Source organism: Gymnoscopelus microlampas, assembly GCF_963454915.1.
Source record: "Gymnoscopelus microlampas genome assembly, chromosome: 9".
Taxonomy (NCBI): Eukaryota; Metazoa; Chordata; class Actinopteri; order Myctophiformes; family Myctophidae; genus Gymnoscopelus; species Gymnoscopelus microlampas.
In genome coordinates, this window is record NC_139946.1 from 19,801,590 (window position 1) to 19,827,809 (window position 26,220).

General features: G+C 44.2%; 3 protein-coding genes across 3 annotated transcripts; all 3 read left to right on the plus strand.

The window, feature by feature from the left end:
• Positions 1 to 10,030: 10,030 nt before the first annotated feature.
• On the plus strand, positions 10,031 to 25,100 carry LOC311051441 (protein ANKUB1-like; the record flags this gene model as incomplete). Its single annotated transcript, XM_084066010.1, has 6 exons — positions 10,031 to 10,120; positions 10,415 to 10,558; positions 12,396 to 12,612; positions 23,623 to 23,737; positions 23,908 to 24,437; positions 25,021 to 25,100. The coding sequence occupies 6 exons, from the start codon at positions 10,031 to 10,033 to the stop codon at positions 25,098 to 25,100; spliced, it is 1,176 nt and encodes a 391-aa protein (XP_083922136.1).
• Positions 13,746 to 16,328, plus strand: LOC311052422 (dynamin-2-like; the record flags this gene model as incomplete). Its single annotated transcript, XM_084067387.1, has 1 exon — positions 13,746 to 16,328. The coding sequence occupies one exon, from the start codon at positions 13,746 to 13,748 to the stop codon at positions 16,326 to 16,328; it is 2,583 nt and encodes an 860-aa protein (XP_083923513.1).
• On the plus strand, positions 19,674 to 22,145 carry LOC311052424 (dynamin-2-like; the record flags this gene model as incomplete). The annotated part of the gene is made up of 1 exon (XM_084067389.1): positions 19,674 to 22,145. One exon carries the CDS (start codon positions 19,674 to 19,676, stop codon positions 22,143 to 22,145), a length of 2,472 nt encoding a protein of 823 aa, XP_083923515.1.
• Positions 25,101 to 26,220: the final 1,120 nt, after the last annotated feature.

Genomic DNA, 26,220 nt, shown 5'->3' on the forward strand with positions numbered 1-26,220 from the left:
AAAGTAAAAGTACCTCAAAATTGTATTGTGCATTGTAAACACTTGCATAGTACTTGAGTAAATGTACTTAGTTACTTTGCTGCACCACTGAGCAGCCAATGAATGACAGGCTAGCTTTCACCAGGTGTAATGATTGCTAGAGTGTGAAGAGACATGGGTAGATATTAATGGTCTTAACTCAAAATATATACATCACACAGCTTAGATCTTTGGATTAAATCAGAGCAGACCTGTGCGAACTTGGTGATGTAACATAAATATTTGTAGTGTAAAAAATGTGGCCACAGTGACACAGTGAAAACACAGGGCATTTCTCCTCTGTCCTTCTCTCTCCCCACTAGCAAAACCCATTGGAAATGCATTGGGTGCTTAAAGTGTCCAAATGTCCACAGTAAGCTGGATTTTTTAAAGTTTGAATGGAGTTTCTAAGTGAAAGTATGTGGGAGTAGTTAGGTGCCATACTTTTGGGGGAGAATAAATAAATAGTGAAGATATCTATAGTGTGCTCGCTCCTGCTGCAGCGAGCCCACAAATACTGTGAAATTACACCCTAAAAGACAATGGAGTGAATAATGTTGTCTTTCCATGCACTGCTTATTCGGCTGTGCCCTCATTTTTTGCCTTTCCATTTGTACCTGGTACCAGGTGCCCGACACTTGGAGGTATTATTTTTGTGCCCATCCTCTCGAAGTTCCAGCGGGGCCAAGCGTGGTTGAGCCGATACCAAAATGGTGACGTTTAACCGCATGTCACCAGACTGTCCATGCGGTGGAAAGCCGTGCAAACGGACATACAAACTGTGCTTAACACTAAAAAGAGGGTATTGTTGGAAAATGACCAATGACACTTGGTTGTGACAATTGAAATGAGAGGCCTCACCAAAGAGACAAACAGAGTTATTGTGGATTCAGACTTTGCTCATTTATTTCACGGTTTGATGAATATGTTTGACATGCATGAGTGCTAATTTTCAACACCTGTCCACTGGAGGCTTTTCTACATAGCACTAATCAAATACAGGGAATTAAAAAAGATAAAGCACAGGCACCACACACAGCAGTTGTGATGGGAAATGCCCAATGACACTTGGTTGTGTGACAATTGAAATGAGAGGCCTTATTGTGTTGCATGCAACATTCATGTCTACATAGTGATGTGCAGGGTGTGTGAAGATAATACCAAGAATTATGGTGCAGTTAAACATTCTGTCCTTGTTTGACCATGTGTTAACCACACTGAGCCAGCTGTGCATGATCTCCACCTCCGTGGTGCTGAAGGACAGTCAGCCTCCTCACTAAGAACAGCATACTGTAGAGGGTCAGCTAGGTCAGCTTGTTGTTCAAGTGGGGTGCATTTCTCCTTTCCGACATGTCGCCTTTCCGACGTTGACGAACCCTATACCTAACCCTAACCCTAACCCTAACCGCACGCGGAAGCCACTAGTCGGAGTGGTGAGATGTCGGAATGGAGAGTGAACACCGTTCAAGTGACGCCAAGGAACGTGTTTCTCCACTGACCCCCCTATGGATGGTGATAGGTGCTGAGAGCTCTGTGTGTGTGTGTGTGTGTGTGTGTGTGTGTGTGTGTGTGTGTGTGTGTGTGTGTGCGTGTGCGTGTGTGTGCGTGCGTGCGTGCGTGCGTGCGTGCGTGCGTGCGTGCGTGCGTGCGTGCGCGCGTGCTTGCGTCTGTGTTGTGGTACATCCCTCGTTTCCATCACAGCCCCTTTGCGTGTCCTTGTTTAGCAGTGTTTATTTGTGTTGATCTTTTTTGTCCCTTGTCTGTCTATGTAGCTGTGTGTTCCCTGACTTCTTGTTTTTATTCTCCTAGTCTCCTCATTTCCCACCTTTCGCACCTGCCTGCCATAAACTCATCAACCTCACAGTATTGAAACCCTCATCTTCTCTCCACCCATCACCAGATCGTTGTACACCCTTCTGTTAGCTACTTCTCTGCCTACTTTTTGGGCTACATGCTACCAGCTCGCTGCCATTTGGACCCCTGGTGGTCCATGGACCCCATGTTGAGAAACATCGCTTCAGACTTTAGGCTTGTAGTAAGTGGAGCAGTGCGGTCAAAGCAGCTGCTTCCTTTCTGGCTTCCTGTGCAGACCCTCAGTGTGCGCACACGCCACCACCATCTGCTTCTCTGGCCACTGGGACGGTCGGGCCGACATTTAAAACATTTCTTTTTACCATGGCACAGACTTTGATTGATTGATTGAATACTTTATTAGACAGAAATGAAAACAGTACGAGGTACAGTCAGACATGTGAGCTAAAAGGATAACACAAAAAAGTCCTGGGGATTTTTTTCCATTCCATTGGTCCTATGTATTAAATTCATCAACATAGCATCAAAATAACACCAAAGTACAATATCATCAACAAATATAAAACACTACAATGTACAAAGTAGAAATTCACCGGTCAATCACATTTGATTGATTGATTGGTTGATTTTATTTGGTGATTGTACAGAAAAGTGCTCATTAGCACTTCCCGACATGCAGTCAACACAGAGGATAAAAACATAATAAAGCCCAAAGGCTTATTTCCATTGTGGTCCTCTGTACATAGAAATATAGAGACATTTTACAACACTGAACAGAAATTAAGTTAATTTTTAACTCATCTGATTGGACAATGGGGGAGGCCGGGGGGACCTCAACAAAAATATGACTTTTCTGTTTTGAGTTCAACTCAGGCCGCATATACTATGAGATTACACCCTGAAAGACAATGGAGTGAATAATGTCATCTTTCCATGCATTGCATATTCCCGGCTCTGCCCTCATTTTTTGCCTTTCCATTTGTACCTGGTACCAGGTGCCCGACACTTGGAGGTATTATTTTTGTGCCCGTCCTCTGGAAGTTTCAGCGGGGCCAAGCGTGGTTGAGCCGATACCAAAATGGTGACGTGTAACCCCATGTCACCAGACTGTCCATGCGGTGGAAAGCCGTGCAAACTGTTTTGCAAACGTTCAAACTGACATGCAAACTGTGCTTAGCACTAAAAAGAGGGTATTGTTGTGATGGAAAATGACCAATGACACTTGGTTGTGACAATTGAAATGAGAGGCCTTATTGTGTTGCATGCAACAGTTATGTCTACATAGTGATGTGCAGGGTTTGTGAAGATAATACCAAGAATTATGGTGCAGTTTAAAAACATTCTGTCCTTGTTTGACCATGTGTTAACCACACTGAGCCAGCTGTGCACGAATGCTAAAGTGAAAGTTTGCTCAATGTGTTTGTTTCCAGGTTTAACAACCTTACACCAAAGCGACAGAGTAATTGCGTATTCAGACTTTATTCATTTATTTCACTAGTTGATGAATATGTTTGTTTTATTTGACATGCATGAGTGCTAATATTCAACACCTGTCCACTGGAGGCTTTTCTACATATAATAACAGTAATCTAACACAACTCAAATACAGCGAATAAAATCTGACCCAATACATTAACTGTGAAACAAAAGCAAATACAGTAATCATTCCAAGAACCAGTCAGAATCTATTTAAGTGAGCACTGTTGATTTGATCATAACCATGATTTGAGTCCTCTGTTAAACTGTTAAAAATGTTACCATCAAACTCTAGTTTTAAATCTGTGTCGATTTATTGTGTAGTTGTAAATTCTATGGAACCGAAACAAATGAAGCAAAAATATAACTTTTCTGTTTTGAGTTCAACTCGGGCCTCCAGAGCGCAAAAGGAGCAGCTTCACTCACATTGATAACGATCGTAAAACGCATACTGTATACTGTGAGATTACACCCTAAAAGACAATGGGGTGAATAATGTCACCTTTCCATGCACTGCATATTCCCGGCTCTGCCCTCAATTTTTTGCATTTCCATTTGTACCTGGTACCAGGTGCCCGACACTTGGAGGTATTCTTTTTTTGCCCGTCCTCTCGAAGTTCCAGTGAGCCAAGCGTGATTGAGCCGATACCAAAATGGTGACATGTAACCCCATGTCACCAGAAGGAGCAGCTTCACTCACATTGATGAACAATCATAAAACGCATATACTGTGAAATTACACCCTAAAAGACAATGGAGTGAATAATGTCGTCTTTCCACGCACTGCATATTCCCGGCTCTGCCCTCATTTTTTTGCCTTTCCATTTGTACCTGGACATTTCATCTCCAGGTGTACTCATTCTATGACAGAATTTAAATTATACAATACATAAAAGGTCATTTGATTTAACATTTTCAAAAAGTGCCCCACTAAATAATGGACAATTCTCAAATAAAAAGGCTATTTTGAAAATGTAAATTAATAAGGCTAATGCTTTTTAAGCTAATAAATACATTTTTTGAGACACAAATGAATGTATAATTCAATAGCATTTACATTTCATCTTCAGGTATTGAATTGAATTATTATACATACATTTGTGTCTCAAAAATGCATTTATTGGTTAAAAAGCTTTATCCTTATTTAATTTACATTTTCAAAATAGCCTTTTCATTTTAATATTGTCCACTATTAAGCGGGGCATTTTTTGGAAATTGAAAATCAAATGATCTTTTATTTATCGTTTTAATTCCGTCATAGAATGAGCACACCTGTAGATTAAATGTAAACGCTATTGCATTTTACATTGATTTTTGTCTCAAATAATGCTTTAATTTCCTGAAGATTAAAAAGCATTTATCTTATTTCAATTTAATTTTCAAATTTGCCATTTCATTTGAATTATGGCATCTACAGTATCACCCCACTTTACAGTTTACAGTTTACAGTTTAGGCATTTAGCAGACGCTCTTAATCCAGAGCGATTTACAGTAAGCAAGGACACAAGATAATACATCAATAATACATCAAATGCATAGAAATATTAATCTAAAATGAAGTAATACTGTACATAAGTAAACCAATAATCTAAGAATAACTATTTCATACGTAAACCAAAATCATCAGTCTACATTGAAACTATACACACTATAGTTCTGACAGCTTCCCTGTGTTAGCTGATCTACACTTTATATTGTGATACGCTTTTCATTGTGTATCAAAGCAAACTGACATGCAAATGTGCAAACTGTCCTTAACACTAAAAAGAGGGTACTGTTGTTGGGATGGGAAATGACCAATGACACTTGAAATGAGAGGCCTTATTGTGTTGCATGCAACAGTTATGTCTACATAGTGATGTGCAGGGTTTGTGAAGATAATAGTGTTAACCACACTAGTGTGTAAAAAAAATCCCTCCACTTTTCTAAGTAATGCGAGCAAGCTTCTGGGAACCTAAGCTGACCACAATGTCACGGTACTTACTCACTTTTGGTCCCTTCGCAGTGTTTCACAGAGGTGTTAAAACCACGGCGCTCAGTGAAGCACGCATCTTTCACACATGCAGCATGTTAACATGTTAAGAGCAGATAGGTAACCTTCCAAATGCAAAGTGTTGACATTACTGGCACGCACTTAGAGAGACCTGAGTCACAATGGTATAACACGGTGATTCTCAATGTGGGGTTCAGGGACCTCCAGGGGCCCTTGAGTTAATATTGCATCAAAATCAGTTCAACCACTTTAATCCTATATACATCGTCTATTTGAAAATAGCAGATCTACAAGCTCGTAGATCAGCTATTTTCAAATAATCTTGAAAACGTTTGAGTATTTTTTTTTACTTTTTTGAAACAAAAGTAAATATAAATCTTGTATAGTGGTTCCTGGCACAAAATATTTCCCTATGGGGGTCGCGGCCAAATACACATTAATATTAATTTGGGGGTCCTTGATATGAAAAAGTTTGTGAGTTTACCAGGAAGGCCTGACACATGCAGACTCCCAGTTCAACTCCCTGTTGAACAGGCGCCTGACCAACATGTAGGAGTCGCTAGCTCATTGACAGAGAACTTTCTCCGACTTCCCACCCATGAACATGGTCAATTGTGCCTTGTAAACTGTTGCAGCAACACCTCCAACATAGAGCACAGGGAAGCAGCTCTGACTATGGAGCTATGTCTTCTAGAATCCATGTGTTTGTCTGTGTGTGTGTGTGTCTGTCTGTCTGCCTGCCTGTCTGCTCCTTTCGTCTGTCTGCCTCTCCATCAGTCTCTCCGTCAGTCTGCCTTTTTGCCTGTCCACCACTGCCTGGGTGTCGTCTGGCCTGTCTGTCCATGGACTGTCTGCCTGCCTGTCTATCACTTTGTTTCTTGGTTCTGTGCTCTGTTCATCTGTCTGTGATTACCTATGACTGCATCTTAGCTTTCTAACACGGTCAGCCAGTGTCTGTCTGTCTGTCTGTCTGTCTGTCTGTTTGTCTGTCTGTCTGAAGAAATCCAGGGGAAAATAAATCTTCTTTGTACGACCAAACGTTCAAGAGTTATAGGCCAAAATGTAAAGAGGGCTGGTATAGTGGCACCATGAGGTCGATGTGAACAATTTGGAAAGCAGTCTCTTCCTGCTCCTTCTGCAGCTGGCAGCATGCACAAAAGGTTTGATGCTGATTGGTCAAGCGGTTTGGTAGATTAGCTCCCCTCTCTCACACGCACGCACACACGCACGCACACACACACACACACACACACACACACACACACACACACGCGCACGCACGCACGCACGCACGCACGCACGCACGCACGCACGCACGCACACACACACACACACACACACACACACACACACACACACACACACACACACACATACATACACAGACAGACAGTTGCAAAATAATCTCAGTCCCAGGCCTTCCCCCTGGTGGAGATAATAATGTGACGACAGGTAGAGGAAATCTACAGCCAAGAAGATCTTGTGAAGCCAACTTCACAAGACTTCCCAGCCAATACTCACACAAAACCTTGAACAGATATAAACTTTAAAAGGTCGCGCGCGCGCGCACGCACGCACGCACGCACGCACGCACACACACACACACACACACACACACACACACACACACACACACACACACACACACATACATACACAGACAGACAGTTGCAAAATAATCTCAGTCCCAGGCCTTCCCCCTGGTGGAGATAATAATGTGACGACAGGTAGAGGAAATCTACAGCCAAGAAGATCTTGTGAAGCCAACTTCACAAGACTTCCCAGCCAATACTCACACAAAACCTTGAACAGATATAAACTTTAAAAGGTCAAATGCAAATTAGCAACCCATTGTAAAACTTTATAGCAGAACTGTAAAAGTCTATCAAATGGCATGTTAAACTACAGTCAGCTACAGTACATTCCTTCAACAATACAGGCCCATGTTCTAGTACATATTTGTTCACCTCCCTATATACTTACAGTACTTTCCCCTACATACTGTATGTGCCTGGTTAAGTTTCTGATAGCCAATGTTTTTCTAGCACAAAATTCAGTGAATCTATTAATCGTGAGACACTGCATCCACCAAATGGTATATTCTTCAATTGAGCACTTCTGCCCTGTTTGAACATGCTTCTTCACTCATTCAAATAAAAAAATAAGAAGTTTTTTATTGCACCAGCACAAGGTTAATAACTTTCACATATTATGATGCTTTACACTAACTTTACAACTACTGTAATACCACCCGTACTTCATGACTGATTGCACAGGCACATGTTGTGATATCATATTCTCACTACTGTGACAGTATCACTGTCACAACAAGAACCAATGCAATTCATATATCATGTTGCATGCAGGGGTGAACCATAGGGAGTACTGGGCTTGCCTTGCATACATTGATAAGACTTTGTGGTTGAGACCCTTAAAAACCAGAATCTCTGAACACAGGAGTGACATCAGAAACAAAGATTTCTAAAACCCTGTAGCATTACATTTCCACCAAGCCCACCCAACATTGCAATTTCCTCGTTGAGGCATTGAGCGTGTCAAACTGCCACCTAGGGGTGGTGATATCAATGTTGCGAGCAAGCAGTGGTCCGAATCTCTCCCTCATACACCCCAACATTATGTTTTATACTAGCTCTAGAATGGCTGTGATATGACATACATTTCATGTATTCCAGATACACAGCCATAGAGCAGAATCATTTAAAGTTGTGTGTACTCAATAATTCATTGCTGCGACTTGGAGTCAGATATTGTCTTCTAGTTTCATATCCATCTGAAAGTTCTGGCAGAAAACATTTTCCACGAGTTTCAAACGGACAACATGTCGCTCTGCCAGCGACAAGGCCCGAAATTACTGCTGGACTATGAATTTGTTTTCGGGCCCCGTCGCAGTCAGATCAAATGATGTCTGTGTGAAGCTCGTGGAGAAGTGGCGATATTTTACTAAACACACATTTTCTGACAACTTTCAAATGGATATGAAACTAAAGGACAATATCTGACTCCAAGTCGCAGCAATTAACTTTAAATGCTGCCACGATTAGTCTGCTACTCGGGCGGGCGTAGGGGTGATCAATGGCTGTGTGTATCTGGAATACATGAAATGTATGTAATATCATATCCATTCTAGGGCTAATTTTATACACACTCATGATCATTTATCTTCCAATCCATCAATGAAGCATTTCCTGTCACAATACGCTTTTGCCATGTCATGGTGATTAGGGCTTATCACAGTCCAGGGGATTTTGGTATGTGCTTGTTTATCCACATTTACTGGTATTTGGACACCATTCTGGCACCAAGGTCACAGTGCATGCTGTCTTCCTACCTCTGACCACCACCTTAACGTTACCTTGGCACACAATAACCACCTCCATGCATGCCCTTCCGTCATTAAATTCAGACCCCTGTGTGAATCATGCTATCCACTTCCCCCTTAGGAAAAGCCTCACGTAAGAGGGAAAACGTGTATTATTGTTTGTTGATGGTGTCGTACATAATGACCTTGTGACCTTACTGTGGTGGTTTTTAAATGGATTACGTTTTCCTGTAAATACTCTCAGTCTCCAGAGGAGGCTCCATCATCTTTGATATGACAACAACCCCCAAAGACATTATGTCCCTCTCCCCATAGACATATAAAGGTAGACACCTCCTCTGGCTCTGAAGCGTCTGTATAGTGGGTGCGCTTCCGCTTCTTGGGGGGCAGCTGGAAATTTCCGCGTGCGTCGCAGAAGGGGCGTTCAGTAGGCCATTCAGAGGCAGGTGGGGGCGGGACAACTAGATTCTGACAAGTCCTGGAAAAGACGCGCTGTCATTGTCCAGTAGTCAACACGCTGTGATTGGCCAGTGCCCGTTACCCCGGAAATATGGCGGCCACCATACGAAACAGGTCGCTCCAACGAACTGCAGAGGCCAATGAGGTATCTAGGTTTCTATATCTATGCCTCTCCCTCTATGTCCTCCATTCCATTTCCTGTCTTGCTAGCATCCTGTCTAAATAAAATGCACCTCTTGACACCCTGCACCAACTAAAGCCTACTGTACTCGCGTTGTTAGCTAGTAGATCTGTTCTTTTTGGTAAGCAACGCCCTCATGTGATGTAGAAGTATGAATTAAGCTTTACTTTTATGGCAGTGGCTCAGAAGGTATAGCGCCTGTCTGTGACCTGGAATGTTCCTGGTTTGATGTATCTTCCTGACCTTGTGTTGAGGTATCTTTGAGCAAGACACTGACTGAACCCTTAAATAATCCCAAGAGCTGGTTGGTGCCTTGCATGGTTGCCTCTGCCGTCAGTGTGTGAATGTAACAAATATTGTAAAGCGCTTTAGATAGAGGAGGTAGCCTATAGAAATGCAGACAATTAACATTTACCATAAAAACTTCCTCTTGCATGGGAGTGTCATCTCTCTACTAATCGCTCAAGACAGATAAGCACCACTGCCATAAACATGTAATGTTGTTAGTAGGAATAAACACAGAAGTACCCGGGGAGGAAGTGGACTAAGAAAGGGGAGGAGCCAAACCAAGTTCCTGTCTTTTTTTCTTTTCTTTTTTTTTACCGAATGGGTTCCCAGATTATCTCTCCAGAGACCCTCCCATGCTTGCCATGGCCCTGCCTCCAACACACAGCCCTCATTCACTGCCTACTGCCCAGCCTGCTCAGAGTGCTGTCGTGGGGCAGAGGGGCCGGACGGAAATGTCTCCATCATGAGGGTCTTCATCTCCTTTGAGGGCACCTGGGAGCCCTTTGACGTGTCTCCTGATCAGACTGTGGGGGCCATTAAGCAGATGGTCAAGGTAATAAAAACTCAAATGAGGGCCTTCAGGGACCGCTCACATCACTGTTCTGTATTGAGTTGTTTTGACAAAAAAAAGCGTCCTTAATTTGACCGATATTCTTTTTTACATGTTTTTTACAAAAAAATGTTTTGGGTTCATGAAAATGCATGAGTGGAAATTGTGGTGTTTGTGTGTTTATTCTGTGCGAGTAGATCGCGAATATATTGAAATTATTTTCAAATGTACGTTATTTCTATGTACTTTGAGCTGCATTTAAATTTAGGCTTTATAAACGTCCCCAATTTTCTTTAGGATTTCTTACATGTGCAACTGTCAGATGACAAGCAGGTCCGACATTTCCTGGAGCTGAGCTATGCTGGTGGAGCCATGGAGGACAGCTGGACTCTGTCTGACGTGGGCATCACTGCTGGCAGTGCCATCAGATGCCTGATTAAGGTACTGATCGCAGATGCAAATCATGAATATTGTATGACATTATTTCTATCTGTTTTTATTGAATGGCACTGGAGGGAGATAGAAACGACAGAACCTTTGTCTTTTTGCGGATATAAATCTGACATTCTTCAAGTAAAGTACAAGAAACGTTATGCCTTGTCCTCTTTTTTGGAGATGTGGATTTTTCTTTTTGCTATCTGTCTAGTACTGTACAGATCCATGGTATAAGGGCAGAATAGACGCTGTCACAGAGATTTGGAGATAGGGATTCTTCACAAATTTAATCTACTTAAAATAATACAATTTGAGAGAAGACATCATCGCTGTGTGTTATTAATTTCATTTATGCTATATAGGTTCCAACAGTTAGTCAATATTTGTCTTTCCTCTTGTGTAGCTATCTGTATTAGCTGCTATATGGTGTCACACGCTGAAAATAGCCAATCTACTGTACAAGCATGGCAAGGTCAAGGTGTGTGAGCTTGTAGATCGCCAATTTCCGGCATATAAACCGGGATTTAGAAGTGATCTTTGAATTTGTTGACCTGTTCTTTTTCTTCCAATTGAGAAACATTGCCAAACTCAGATCAATCTGAGATGGAAATTATCTATGCTTTAATCTTTAATCTATTATTTATTCTATTAAATTAGGTTTTCAAACTGCCAAACGTGTGCTCATTGGAATCAAAGGGCTTAAGCCTTATTAGGGGGAGACACAGGGCAAATGTAACAATAGAACCATGAAACTCATTATAAACATGTCATCTGTGATGACCCCTTTCTGCCTGCCAAAGGACAAACTGAAATCTCATACTTCTCATTGCTTTTTCTGCCAAGATCAGTTTATTTTCCTCTTACTGTCCTTGGGTCCTCAGCAATACATCTGCCAAATGTGAAGTGTATAAGATGAGCATTGCACGAGATATGCGAAAGCCAGCCTCCCCATCTCTCCAGCTCTGAAAAGAAATGTTCTGGTTGTGATACCAATTTCATGAAATGAAATACTCTCATTTTGATTCTAATGAGGGCAAAAAGAGGCCCCAAGGGAAAGCCAGTTTAATGGGGAATGGCTTTATGACCCTTCTTTAGTTTCTACATTGACAACACATGTTGTAACTGACAATCAAACACAAGAGTTTGGTTTTACTATTGGGCCACATACCAGGCCCATCTCTAGGCAACCTTGCTTTAGTACTCACTCTGTGTGTGTGTGTGTGTGTGTGTGTGTGTGTGTGTGTGTGTGTGTGTGTGTGTGTGTGTGTGTGTGTGTGTGTGTGTGTGTGTGTGTGTGTGTGTGTGTGTGTGTGTGTGTGTGTGTGTGTGTGTGTGTGTGTGTGTGTGTGTGTGTGCGCGCGTGCGTGTGCGTGCAAGAGTGTGAGGAGGGGATATTCCACTGTCTTCAAGTGTAGATTGAGTGTGTGCAATACATTACTTTAGTCAGTGTATCCACAAGGTGGCAGCAGCACATAAAAAATACAAGAGATTGGAAGCTTCTTGTTTTTATTAGTGCCCCGAAAGCCATAACTAAGCACGACAATATTGCTGGATATACAACCTGCAGGTACGCATTTCGAGCTGGGAGCTCTTCCTAAGGCAGAAAGGGAACAAAAGGAAAAATGTTCAATTATTCCAATCATATGGACAATTACTGTAGATACCAAACTACTGAATAAAGTAATGTAACACATTCTGGAATAAAGCACATATTATCTAGAATTACAGTATCCATCCTCTCTAAGTTTCTTTTAATGGCCCACTTTCATGCATATTTATGTATAGTATTGTTTGGAAAAATTGATTATAAATGAGGATTTTATTATTGTTGTCTTTTTTCCAGAATGAACAAAAGCCTGTGATGCATGTGTTCAATGCTGTGACAAGAGAGACCGTGCCCATCATAGGAACTGAGTTTCTCCTGAGCACATCTGTAGCCAGACTCAAAACCATGGTCTCCCATCAGTGCGGCCTCCCTGTCAGTGCCTTCAGACTGAGCATGGCCAGTGGAGTGCAACTCTACGACTGCAACCATTTGCATGACTACGCAATTGAAGTGGGTACGAGGCATTCTCTTTGTTTGGTTTCTCTATGGTTCATTTTGCGTTCAGCCACATTATGAAATGTTCCGTAATATTTCCTTGGCGGCTGGACCTAAAATGACCAAGCCTGGCCTTCAATGTAGCTGAGTGATGAGAGTGATTGATTGATTGGTCGGCTGGTTTGCCTAACAATGGACAAGCCAATCTCAGAGCAATCTTTCCTCCAACCAGGGTATGGGATGTAGTGAGCCGAGTTACTAGGGATCTCGTCAAAGCATTATTTTACTTTTCGACAGGTACTGGCTATTTTAAAGTGGGAGTAACAAGATGGCCTCTGCTTTGTCTTTGTCACAATTGAATTGTATAATAGTTATGAAAATATTTGCTAATGCAACAATACACTAAAGGTTTCCATTTTAAGAGCTTTTTGAAAAAAGAAGTCCCAAGTCCCTCACAGTCACAACCCCCTTGGACGAGGCAGAGTCAGAAATACATCACGTGGGGCTGTTTGGAGTTGGTGTAGCGAATTTCATGCATGAAACACTCACCTGGTCTTAGAAGTGTGGGGGGGGGGGGGGATTTGCATTTCCAGTCACGTACGTTTATTGCAGAATAAAGCCCCCCTTCTTTAAGTTCTGTTTTTGAAATCAGTGGGTTAAAATAGTGCTAGCATCATGTCTTTAAGGCTGTTTTGAGTTGGCGTACCCAATTTCATGCATGCAACACTCACCTGGTCTGAGAAAAGGGGAATTTGTGATGATACAGAGGTTCAAGCTCTGGGTGGAGTGCATACTCTATCTCCGCCTGGAAGGTTGGTCAGTCTATGACGTCTGTCATCTGGCATATTTAAAACTTATGACTCCTTATTTGAGCAGGGTACCTTTTACCACTGCTGCCATAGCAACCCTGACATCGTCAAAATTCTCCAATCAGTGCACACCAACGTTTGAGATAAGAGCTCTTCTCAGCCTATTTAAGGTGTGAAGATTATTTTTTGATACTAATGGCAACAAGACCGCAAATGCAGGAGCTGTTTGAAGCACTTAGAACTCATCACCAGAGTAGCCAAATCAGTTTGTTGCTGAGCAAACGTTTCCGAACCAGCATCAGCTTAGCCTCTGGATTGGGTTGAGAAGCAGATCTGATCTGGTATGGAAGATTTGATCCCCCTGATCAACAAGCTTCAAGACACTTTCACCACCATTGGTCAGAGTTTTAATTTTGACCTTCCACAAATTGCTGTTGTTGGCGGACAGAGTGCTGGAAAAAGCTCGGTCTTGGAAAGTTTTGTTGGTAGGGACTTCCTTCCACGTGGATCAGGCATTGTTACCCGTCGACCTCTCATCCTGCAGCTGGTCAACAATGTAACTGAATATGCAGAGTTCCTGCACTGCAAAGGGAAGAAGTTTGTGGACTTCAATGAGGTGCTGTTAGAGATCCAGGCGGAGACGGACCGGATCACAGGCTCCAACAAGGGTATCTCTCCCATCCCCATTACCCTGAGAGTGTACTCCCCAAATGTGCTGAACCTGACCCTGATTGACCTGCCAGGGATAACCAAAGTGCCGGTCGGGGACCAGCCAGTGGACATCGAGCACCAGATCTTAGACATGCTGCTGCAGTTCATCACCAAGGAGAGCTGTCTGATCCTGGCCGTCAACCCCGCAAACAACGACCTGGCTAACTCTGATGCACTCAAGATTGCCAAGCAGGTGGACCCACATGGTCTGCGCACCATTGGTGTTATTACAAAACTAGACCTGATGGACGAAGGGACTGACGCAAAGGACATCCTAGAGAATAAGGCTTTTCCACTGCGTAGAGGATACATTGGTGTAGTTAACCGTAGTCAGAAGGACATAGATGAGAGGAAGGACATTCATGCTGCACTGGCTGCAGAGAGGAAGTTCTTCCTGTCCCACCCAGTCTATAGACACATGGCTGAGCGCATGGGCACATCACACCTACAGAAGACCCTCAACCAGCAACTTATTAATCATATCCGTGACACCTTGCCCGACTTGCGCAGTAAGCTTCAGAGCCAACTCCTCTCTCTGGAGAAGCAGGTGGAAGAGTATAGGAATTTCCGTCCCAATGACCCCGCGCGCAAGACCAAGGCCTTATTGCAGATGGTGCAGTCGTTTGGCGTCGACTTTAAGACGTGTATCGAGGGCTCCAGGTACCAGGTGGACACTAACGAGCTATCGTGCGGTGCCAAGATCAACCACATCTTCCACAAGCGCTTAGCCTACGAGTTGGTTAAGATAGATTTTAATGAGAAGGAGCTGAGGAGGGAGATAAGGAATGCCATCAAGAACGTCCATGGTGTCAGAAGTGGCTTGTTCACTCCCGACCTGGCGTTTGAGACCATTGTGAAAAAGCAGCTTGCTGAGCTGAAAACGCCCTGTCTCAAATGTATTGACATGGTCATAGAGGAACTCATAAACGCAGTCAGGCAGTGCACCAACAAGCTTAGCTCCTATCCCAGACTGAGAGAGGAAACAGAGAGAATTGTCACAACTTATGTCAGAAAGAGGGAAGGCAAGACCAAGGACCAGGTTCTGCTCCTGATTGACATTGAGCGGTCTTACATCAACACAAACCATGAGGACTTCATCGGCTTTGTTAATGCCCAGCAGAGTAACCTAGCTGCCAAGAAGAGGGCCCTTCCCAATCAGGTGATCCGTAAAGGCTGGCTCACCATCAACATGAGTATCATGAAAGGAGGCCCCAAGATGTACTGGTTTGTCCTGACTGCTGAGTCCCTCTCCTGGTACAAAGATGAGGAGGAGAAAGAGATGGTGTACATGTTGCACCTGGATGACTTGAAGCTACGAGACATGGTGGGGAAAGGCTTCGAGACATGGCTGAAAATCCCAAAGATGTGTTTTGTGGACAAAAAACACATGTTCGCCATTTTCAACACTGAGCAGAGAAATGTGTATAAAGATATGCATCAGGTTGAGCTGGCCTGTAATTCTGGGGAGGATGTGGACAGTTGGAAGAACTCCTTCATCAGGGCAGGAGTTTATCTTCAGGACCAGGATGAACACGATGAGAATGCCGCTGCAAACACAGTGTCTAATGACTGCAATTCCTCTCAGCTGGAGAGGCAAGTCCAGACCCTCCGCAACCTGACAGACTCATATATCGGCATCATCAACAAGTCCATCAAAGACCTCATGCCCAAAATAGTCATGCACCTCATGATCAACAGCACAAAGGACTTCATCCACACAGAATTACCATCCCACCTCTATTCATATGGGGACCAGAACAGCTTGATGGAGGAGTCGGCTGACCAGGTGAAGCGCAGAGAGGAGATCCTGCACATGTACTACACCCTCAAAGAGGCACTACACATCATCAGTGACATCAGCACCACCACAATATCCACCCCCATGCCACCACTTGTTAGCGACCACTGGACATTCGAAAAGGCCAGCTCAACCCCTCACTGCGGGCCAGTGGTTGCAGAAGCAGTTGCGCCTCCGAGCTGCCCGCCTGTGGTGCAAGGCCTGCCACCAGAACGGCCCCTCAACCACAGCCCAGCATTTGTGGCTGCCCTCAGCCCTCCTCCTATCTTTGGCCCACCCCCTATCTCTTCTCTTCCAGGTAGTCCACCAATAATGAATCCTTTCAGCAGTGACCAGAAGCCCTTCAGTAGGCCTACCCCGCCACAGATTCCCTCCCGGCCAGCCAACATCCAGTTGTGGTGGAAGAAGTTCTTCTAAGTTTTCTGTTAATCAAGGAGCACTTCACCCATTTCAACCACTCACTCTGTGTCTCAGAGGTGGGACAGTTCAGAAACCTGCCTACCAATGACATCATCGGTGGTAATTTGGACATTTAAAACCTTCTTTTTTTATTGGTGCAAGAATGGCTTCTATTTCCAGGAAGAGAAAGGCTAAAACTGTGGGGAATCTGGTAACACAGAATAAAGTTTGTCCTGGACATTCTCGTAATGTACCCAATATCTTTCTCCAGAAAGGTAATACCCCAGGACATGGTTTCCTCCTTACATTTCCAACAACTTTTACCTTGCATTAATCCCATCCTAAATAACCTCACAGGGGTGTAGTAGCATCCATGTATGATTTTGTAATGAATACATTTAATTCTAATATCTCTCGTGGCCCACCCAATATTGGATATTATACTGTGCCGCATTGTGCATTGTATTTGGTAAATCAAAGAAATTCTTCTAAAGTTCTGTTAAGTTTGAACACATTTTCCATAATGCTGTTCAGGCCTTAATTGATTAAGAGAAATTTTGAAAGATGGAAAATCTTTTCCATCTTTCAAAATTTCTCTTAATCAACAGTATAGATTAAGAGTTAAACAGTGTAGATAATGGTAGCCCCACAATTTAACCAACCTTATGCCCATATATGGACATGCCATGGGCATATACTGCTGACATCAGGGTACTCCATATATAGGCGTACAAGGGACAAGGACAGACAAATACAGAAATCTACTTATATGGGCATAAACTCAGACAGACAGATACAGAGATCTCCATATAACCACCATTGCCACGTCACTCTGACAACATAATCATAAACTAGAAACAAAAGTTATTCGAAATTGTATGTGTGCCTGCAGCTCGCTAAGTCTATGCAACCTTGTGTTCAAGAGGTAGGGTGAAATAAATGAATGACCTAGCTCATTCCCTAGCTCAGTGAAATGTTATGGACCCAAAATAGTGTCACTGCAAAGTACCACCAATCGGGGCGTCCGCTGGCCTAACGGTCCAGGCGCATACCACATATGCTGGTAATCCAGCTTGACAGCGTGTCGCGGGTTCGACTCCCGTTCCCGACGACCTTTGCTGTAAGTCTCCCCCCCATCTCTCTCCCCATTTCCTGTGAGCCTACTGTCCTGTCCAAATAAAGGCATTAAAGGCCCAAAAAAAGTACCACCAATCGACTGAAAATGGCTTGAAACGTGCTTCTAACTGTTTTTTGGGTGGTCAATTTTGGCGGGGTCCAAAAAAAAGAATTAAAAAAAATAAATAAAAAACCTAAGCCAAAGAAAAAAGAAAATAGAAAAATGTAAGCAAAAAAGGAGCATCGGGGGTAGGTGAAGTTACGGAGCTGCGAACTGGAGTTATGGCTGTTTAAAGCCCAGCCAATAGGAAGACAGAGGGGGTGGGGCTTATGAGATTACAGCTCCTTCCTATTGGTGGTCGTAGTCCAAACACCAAATTTGGACTTGGTAGCAAGCATGCCGCGAACTAGAGTTATGGTTGATTAAAGCCCATCCAATAGGAAGACAGAGGGGGCGGGCCTTCAGCAATTACAGCTCGTCCCTATTGGTGGTACTAAGTCCACATACCAAATTTGGACTTGGTACCATGCTGCAAACTATATTAATAGCTGTTTAAAGCCCAGCCAATAGGAAGACAGAGGGAGTCCCCGGACCCCTCTTTGATAACCAGTGGGTTATCATCTGGCCAATGAGAGGAGAGATGGAAAAGCTGATCTCCAAGCTAGGTTTCACAGAGCAACTCGTTGTGATTGGTGTGTGATTGGTGTGTGTGTGTGTGTGTGTGTGTGTGTGTGTGTGTGTGTGTGTGTGTGTGTGTGTGTGTGTGTGTGTGTGTGCGCAGATATAGTGGAGTTGGCAAATCCTTAAAGACCCCTGGGGGTCCCCGAACCGCACTTTGAAAACCAATGATGGGTCCAGGCCCGGGGACCCCCGGACCTTTGATAACCACTGGGACGGGAGAGGAGAGGAGAGGAGAGGAGAGGAGAGGAGAGGAGAGGAGAGGAGAGGAGAGGAGAGAGGAGAGAGGAGAGAGACTTTTTTTTTTCGCCAACTTGTCCCGGCCAAGCCGCACGTTTTGATATATATTGCCGGGGCTGTGTCAACCGTGCGGGAGGAGTAACACTTTTGTCTTCTCTTGGGGCCAAATGGGGGCGTGGTTACGTAGTTTTTTTGCGAATTACGTCGCCTTGGTAACGCGTAACGGCAAGAAAAATAATAGCACACTATTCCCGGCCAAGCCGCACATTTTTATGTATATATTGTTGGGGTTGTGTAAGACCGTGCGGGAGGAGTAGGGAATCGAAATTTGCGGGAAGAATAAATATTATTATTATTAAGTATGGCGGATTACAATAACTGTTTTGCCATTGCATGGCAGGCACACTTAATTATTAAGCATGGCGGATTACAATAAGTGTTTTGTCATTGGCATGGCAGGCACACTTAACAAACCATGGCAACGTCACTATGACGATGACGACGACATATCATGTCATTATGACTCAGCTAGGAACAAGGAGTTCCAAATGCAGTTACGCCCAAATATGGAGTGTGTTGTCTAACCTAAATGTCTCGTCACGGTATCAGGCGTAAACAAATCAGTGAGCTCCATATATGGGCCCAAAAGGGGGTATGCCCATATATGGGCATATATTGATGACTTCAGCAATCTCCATGGGCATGAAAGGGACAAGGACTGACAGATACAGATATCCGGTTTTCTAGACCTACAGATCCTACTGCTATGCCCATATATGGTTATATGCATATATGGAACCGACTGACTTCAGACTCGGCGTGCGCAGCGGAAAGGACTCGAGGGAGTGCGATGCCCGCTGTAGAGTAGTTCAGTTGTCCAGAACCGCCGATTTAACCAATATTCCCCATGGGCATTCCAATATATATGGGCATATACTGATGACATCGGGGATCTCCATATATGGGTATAACAAAGACAATGACTGACAGATACAGAGATCTCCATATATGGGCATAAAAGGGACACAGGTAGACAGACAGAAACAGACATCTCCATATATGGGCACAAAAGGGACACAGACAGACAGTTACAACGGGTATCTGACACTGTTATACACTGTTGATAACTGAGTACGTTTGATCTCTGCTACCATAGCAACCCTGACATCATCAAAATACTCTGTCCAATCAGTGTGCAGCTGTGACATCACATTTTGAGGGTCAGCCTATTTAAGGAGATGCCTTTGGAGTTACCTCCATCTGAGTTTGATCTGGATAGATAAACATAGATTGTTTAGCAGCAGGTCCAACCCAGCAAACAAAGCCAAATGGGGAACCCGGGGATGAAAGACTTGATCCCCCTGATAAACAAGCTTCAAGACACTTTCACCACCATTGGCCAGAGTTGTAATTTTGACCTTCCGCAAATTGCTGTTGTCGGCGGACAGAGTGCTGGAAAAAGCTCAGTCTTGGAAAGTTTTGTTGGTAGGGACTTCCTTCCACGTGGATCAGGCATTGTTACCCGCCGACCTCTCATCCTGCAGCTGGTCAACAATAAAACAGAATATGCAGAGTTCCTGCACTGCAAAGGGAAGAAGTTTGTGGACTTCAACGAGGTGCTGTCAGAGATCCAGGCGGAGACGGACCGGATCACAGGCTCCAACAAGGGTATCTCTCCCATCCCCATTAACCTGAGGGTGTACTCCCCAAACGTGCTGAACCTGACCTTGGTTGACCTTCCAGGGATGATCAAGGTGCCAGTCGGGGACCAGCCAGTGGACATGGAGCGCCAGATTTGGGACATGCTGCTGCAGTTCATCACTAAGGACAGCTGTCTGATCCTGGCCGTTACTCCCGCCAACAACGACCTGGCTAACTCTGACGCACTCAAGATTGCCAAGCAGGTGGACCCACATGGTCTGCGCACCATTGGTGTTATTACAAAACTAGACCTGATGGACGATGGGACGGACGCAAAGGACATCCTAGAGAATAAGGCTTTTCCACTGCGTAGAGGATACATTGGCGTGGTAAACCGAAGTCAGAAGAACATAGATGAGAGGAAGGACATTCATGCTGCACTGACTGCAGAGAGGAAGTTCTTCCTATCCCACACAGTCTATAGACACATGGCTGAGCGCATGGGCACACCGCACCTACAGAAGACCCTCAACCAACAACTTATTAATCACATCCACGACACTTTGCCCGGCCTGCGCAATAAGCTTCAGAGCCAACTCCTCTCTCTGGAGAAGGAGGTGGAGGAGTACAAGAACCTCCTCCCTGATGACCCCACACACAAGACCAAGGCCTTATTGCAGATGGTACAGCAGTTTAGCGTAGACTTTAAGACGTGCATCGAGGGCTCTGGATACCAGGTGGTGGACACCAACGAGCTATCAGGCGGTGCCAAGATCAACCGCATTTTTCACGAGCGCTTAAGCCATGAGCTGCTTAATACCATTTCTAATGAGAAGGAGCTGAGGAGGGAGATCAAGAATGCCATTAGGAACGTCCGTGGTGTTAGAGGTGGCTTGTTCATTCCCGACCTGGCGTTTGAGACCATTGTGAAAAAGCAGCTTGCTGAGCTGAAAACGCCCTGTCTCAAATGTATCGACATGGTCATAGAGGAGCTCATCAACACAGTCAAACAGTGCACCAAAAAGCTTGGCTTCTACCCCAGACTGCAGGAGGAAGCAGAGATAAATATCACAACTTATGTTAGAGAGAGGGAAGGCAAGACCAAGGATCAGGTTCTCCTCCTGATTGACATTGAGCAGTCCTACATCAACACAAACCACGAGGACTTCATTGGCTTCTCTAATGCCCAGCAGAGGAACACAGCTGCGAACAAGAAGAGGGCCATTCCCAATCAAGTGATCCGTAAAGGCTGGCTCACCATCAACATCAGAATCATGAAAGGAGGCTCCAAGATGTACTGGTTTATCTTGACTGCTGAGTCCCTCTCCTGGTACAAAGATGAGGAGGAGAAAGAGATGATATACATGTTGCCCCTGGATAACTTGAAGCTGCGAGACGTGGAGAAAGGCTTCATGTCCACAAAGCACAACTTAGCCATTTTTAACACTGAGCAGAAGAATGTGTATAAAGATCTGCGTCAGATTGAGCTGGCCTGTGATTCGGAGGAGGATGTGGACAGTTGGAAGGCCTCTTTCCTCAGGGCAGGAGTTTGTCCTCAGACGGACCAGGATGAAAATGATGAGAGTGCAGCTGCAGACGCAGTGTATAATGACCGCAATTCCTCTCAGGGCCCTCAGCTGGAGAGGCAGGTGGAGACCATCCGCAACCTGGTGGAATCGTACATCAGCATCGTCAAGAAGTCCATCAAAGACCTCATGCCCAAGATCATCATGCACCTCATGATCACCAGCACAAAGGACTTCATCCATACAGAGTTACCATCCTACCTCTATTCATCTGGGGACTTGAACAGACTGATGGAGGTGTCGAGTGACCAGGCTCAGCGCAGAGTGGAGATGATGCGCATGTACCACGCCCTCAAAGAGGCACTCCACATCATCAGTGACATAAGCACCACCACCAACTCCACCCCCATGCCACTGCCCGTCAGCGACATCTGGCTCAAAAAGGCCAGCCCAACCCCTGAGCACAGGTTTGTAGTAACAGAAGAAGCTGAAGGTTCACCAACAAAAGCCCTTAACAACGGCCAGGACCCCTTCAGTGCCCCACCACCGATTCCCTCCCGGTCAGCCCACGTTCCCCCTAGCTTACCCAGCCGAAGACCACCTGTTCCTCCACAACCGTTATGGTCCTTGTAGAGCCTACTAGACTAGACCTATGGCCAGGACTACCTGTGTGTGTGTGTGTGTGTGTGTGCGTACGCGTACGTACGTGTGTGCACACATGGTCGTGTGCTTGTGCTCGCTTGTCTGTACGTGTGCGCATTTCTGAGAGAGAAAGATCGTGTGTGCGGGTGCGCGTCCTTGTGCATGTACAATAGGGTTTGGGGGCCTATTAAGTTTTAGCCATGATCTGCATCATCCAACCTACTCAAGTGATGTTAATAGGCTGCTAATATGTATACTTTCAATGTACAAATTATTTATTTTTTGATATTATACTGTTTAGACTGATGATAGGTTCTTGGCTACCTATGATACTAGATTACTATTTCTTTGCATTTGATGTATTATCTATGTATATCACACATAGGACCACAATGGAAACAAGTCCCCAGGACCTTTTTGTGTTATCCTTTTAGCTCAAATGTCTGACGAACAACTACGTCACCGTTCCGACTGACATGCCCATATATGGAAATCTCTGTATTTTTGATGAGTGCTCAGCCCTGACATCACTGGACCCTGTCTTGTTTAAGCAATGTTACAAGCTGGTGTTGGATATAGGAGTGGGTGGATTTTCACAAGACTTGGGAATGATCAGTAGGTTTTTACAGTACAGTACAGTTTAATGCAACTTTAACGCGTTGGCATTTCAGTCTGAAGCTGTGCTGGTGTATTGTTGCATGTCTGCAGCTGGAGGGATAGGTGCTTTATAATTGGCTAATAGTGTAGGTCCCATACGCGGGATGAACAGCTTATTGCGCCTGATTGGCTAATTCCAGTCCATATAATAGCCTTTTGGAAGGATTGCTCTGTGATTCTACATTGTTACATTTTACATACCTGTCAAAGTGTTGTACGGTCGTAGATGGCCTAGTATTATTCTTTTCTATACAGTAGTTTACACAGATGATTTTTTTTTAATCAGATAGAGATGAATGACTGCCTTGATACTTTTCTGTCGAAATTCGCTTGCGACCTGATAACCGAAGAGCAGCAGCTTGATATGTGGTCCTACAGTATATATAGGACCACAAAGTCCCCAGGACTTTTTGTCTCCGCCAGTATGGTGGAGAGTATGTTTTCGTCTCCGTCCGTCCGTGTGTGTGTCCGTCTCAGCCAAGCTAACATTTGTGACAACATATTGTCACGTGAAGCTTGACTTTTTTGTGTTATCCTTTTAGCCTAAATGTCTGACTGTACCTTGTGCTGTTTACATTTCTGACCACGGTAATAAAGTATTCAATCAATCAATCAATCAATCTATCTATCTATCTATCTATCTATCTATCTATCTATCTATCTATCTATCTATCTATCTATCTATCTATCTATCTATCTATCTATCTATCTATCTATCTATCTATCTATCTATCTATCTATCTATCTATCTATCTATCAATCAATGACACATGGAGAAATACTCATTTATCATGTACTACTTTGAACCTAGGGACCACTGTTCGTCTGGACACATGGGATGGGTGGGTTGAGTTTCTTCAAGGATGCTTTCTGGGACACAGACAGACAGTCCAGAGTCACCTATCTGAAGAGAAGCCAGTTATGAGGTCAGACCCCCCTCCCCTCCATCTGGCAATACAGTGCTGAGACAATGGATTATTTTATCAGAACAAGTCTTCAGGTCTTAATTGAGTTAATTCTATCTAGAGGGAATCCATTTATATTATAGCCTTTCTAACTCAATACTGTTTTGACAATTTTTTTTCCGATGTTTCAGGTTTCAGCAGCAGGTGGCACTATACATCGCTGCCTTTCAAGGACATCTGGATCTGGCCAGCTGGCTACTGCAGCGAGGGTTGCATGCACAGCAGCCTGTGGGGGTTCACCCACACCGCCAGTGGTGCCATGAAACAGCCCACCCAGACAGCGCTAAGTGTCCCATCCATGCTGCCGCTGAGCAAGGTCAGCTCCTCGTCCTCAAACTCTTCGTCAGCAACAACCTTTTGACCCTGGCCTGTCGGAACCCAGAAGGTTGCGACCCTTTGCGGATTGCCATCAGACACAGTCACAGGGAGTGCGTGCGCTACTTGGGCACCAAACTGTGCTCGGTAGTGTCTTTGCCACATATGTCCATGCCCGTGCGTATCTACGTCCAGGTAAAACGCTGGGTGAAGCTGGGGCAGAAGAAGGCAGCCGCGAAGCAATGCCGAGGAACCGGAGCTCCCCTCAAAGCCAGGGTGGGAGATACGGTGCTGGTTGATGGCTACACCCAGCCAAAGATGTCCTCAAAACCCAGGAGGGGGAAAGGTAAAGCAGGCAGAGGGGTCCGAACAAAACCACTGCGACCTTTGCCCACCGTTGGCCACGCACCTAGGCTGAACCATCTGCCTTGCAAACAGGCCACACAGGGGGGACCACAGCAACTGCCCCGTCTGTGTGTTGCGGATGATGTAAAGACACTGAGGCATGTTGGAAGTAACACTAGAGAGAAAGGCCTGTCAACTGTAACCAATGATGAGAACAAGAGCAGCCAATGGAGGAGCAGAGTCCCGCTCCCTCCCATCTCCCGGAACACCAATCCCAGGCATTTGTTTACGTTTTCATCGCCAAGCTCCTCCCACATGCTAACGGAGTCTTTAGTAGAATCCTTCTCTCACCACTTGGGTCGAACCCCAAGAGAGAATGCCATGTACTGCTTGGCTATGGCTAGGTCAGGTTTTGTTATGAAAAATAAGTTATGGCAGTTATTGTATTCATTGTAATAATTATATTCATTTCAATGCACTTATTGTATTACTTTCCTTTTACACTTGCACATTTTACAATATAATGTCTGATATAAATTAACTGAACCATTCTGTATTCTTTCTATGATGAAGTGTATTCACAGAGAGACCATGGCTACAACAGCTGGATGTGGCTCGGATGCTGGCCAGGAAGAGTTTCCAGAACATGACCTATGGATCTTGAGGCTTTGGGGCCTGGAATAGCAAGTGACGTCCCCCCACCTCACACTGCCATTTATCATAAGGGTTACCAATTGTCATATAGGCTTCTCGCTTCTACTATTTACCATTTATCATACCAGTGTCTACCATTTACCATTTATCATATCACTTTGACAGCAATGTGACTTACATTCACTGCCTGGTAAACTGTTGACAAAGAAGAATCCTTCAGCTGAGTTGTTTATCTTAGTACTACTCTCCTTCTATATTCTTTATCCTCTCTGTCTGTCTGTCTGTCTGTCTGTCTGTCTGTCTGTCTGTCTGTCTGTCTGTCTGTCTGTCTGTCTGTCTGTCTGTCTGTCTGTCTGTCTGACTGTCTGTCTGTCTGTTTATTGACATTATTAACATGGCCTACACTGATTTAAGTGCGTAACCGTTTAAAGACAACAGTTGATTTTTCAACTTAGATTTATTTTTCTTTTGACAGATACAGTATATACTGTGCCTGGCAAAGTCCCACTTATGGAACTGTCCTGTGGTTGTTTAATTATGTTAATTATTATTACATAATGGAAATAAAAATGCCTATGCTGTACAGTTATTTCATTTTATTGTCTATGATGTTTTTAAATAGTTTTTTAACTATTTGAATTACTGTATACAAGTTAATGAAGGAAACACCTGGACATAGAACACTGTTGGAATGCATTTTTCATTTCCGTATCGGCTATAGATGCACAGCAACCTGCAAAGCCAATTGATCCCTTGGTTTGATCCCAGTCTCAGGACGTAGACACGACCTAGACAAGCATCAATTTGCTTTGCAGGTTGCTGATCCTATCTGGGGTCTAGAGCAGAGAAGGAAACGGTGCATGCATGCATGTGTGTGTGAAAATTATTATTATTATTATTTTTTTTTTACCATTGAGCTACTAGAGCCGACCTGCTTGCTCAGGGGATAAATGTAATCTTGACCATCAGGTCAAAATTTGTGTCAGATCCTGTGTCTAGTTGAGACATAGCCTTTGACACAATCTAAATGTCTCAATAGAAGAGCAGGAGGGGGCACGGTGGCGCAGTCGGTAGCGCTGTCGCCTCACAGCTAGTAGAAGGTCCTGGGTTCGGGGACGCTGTGCGCCCAT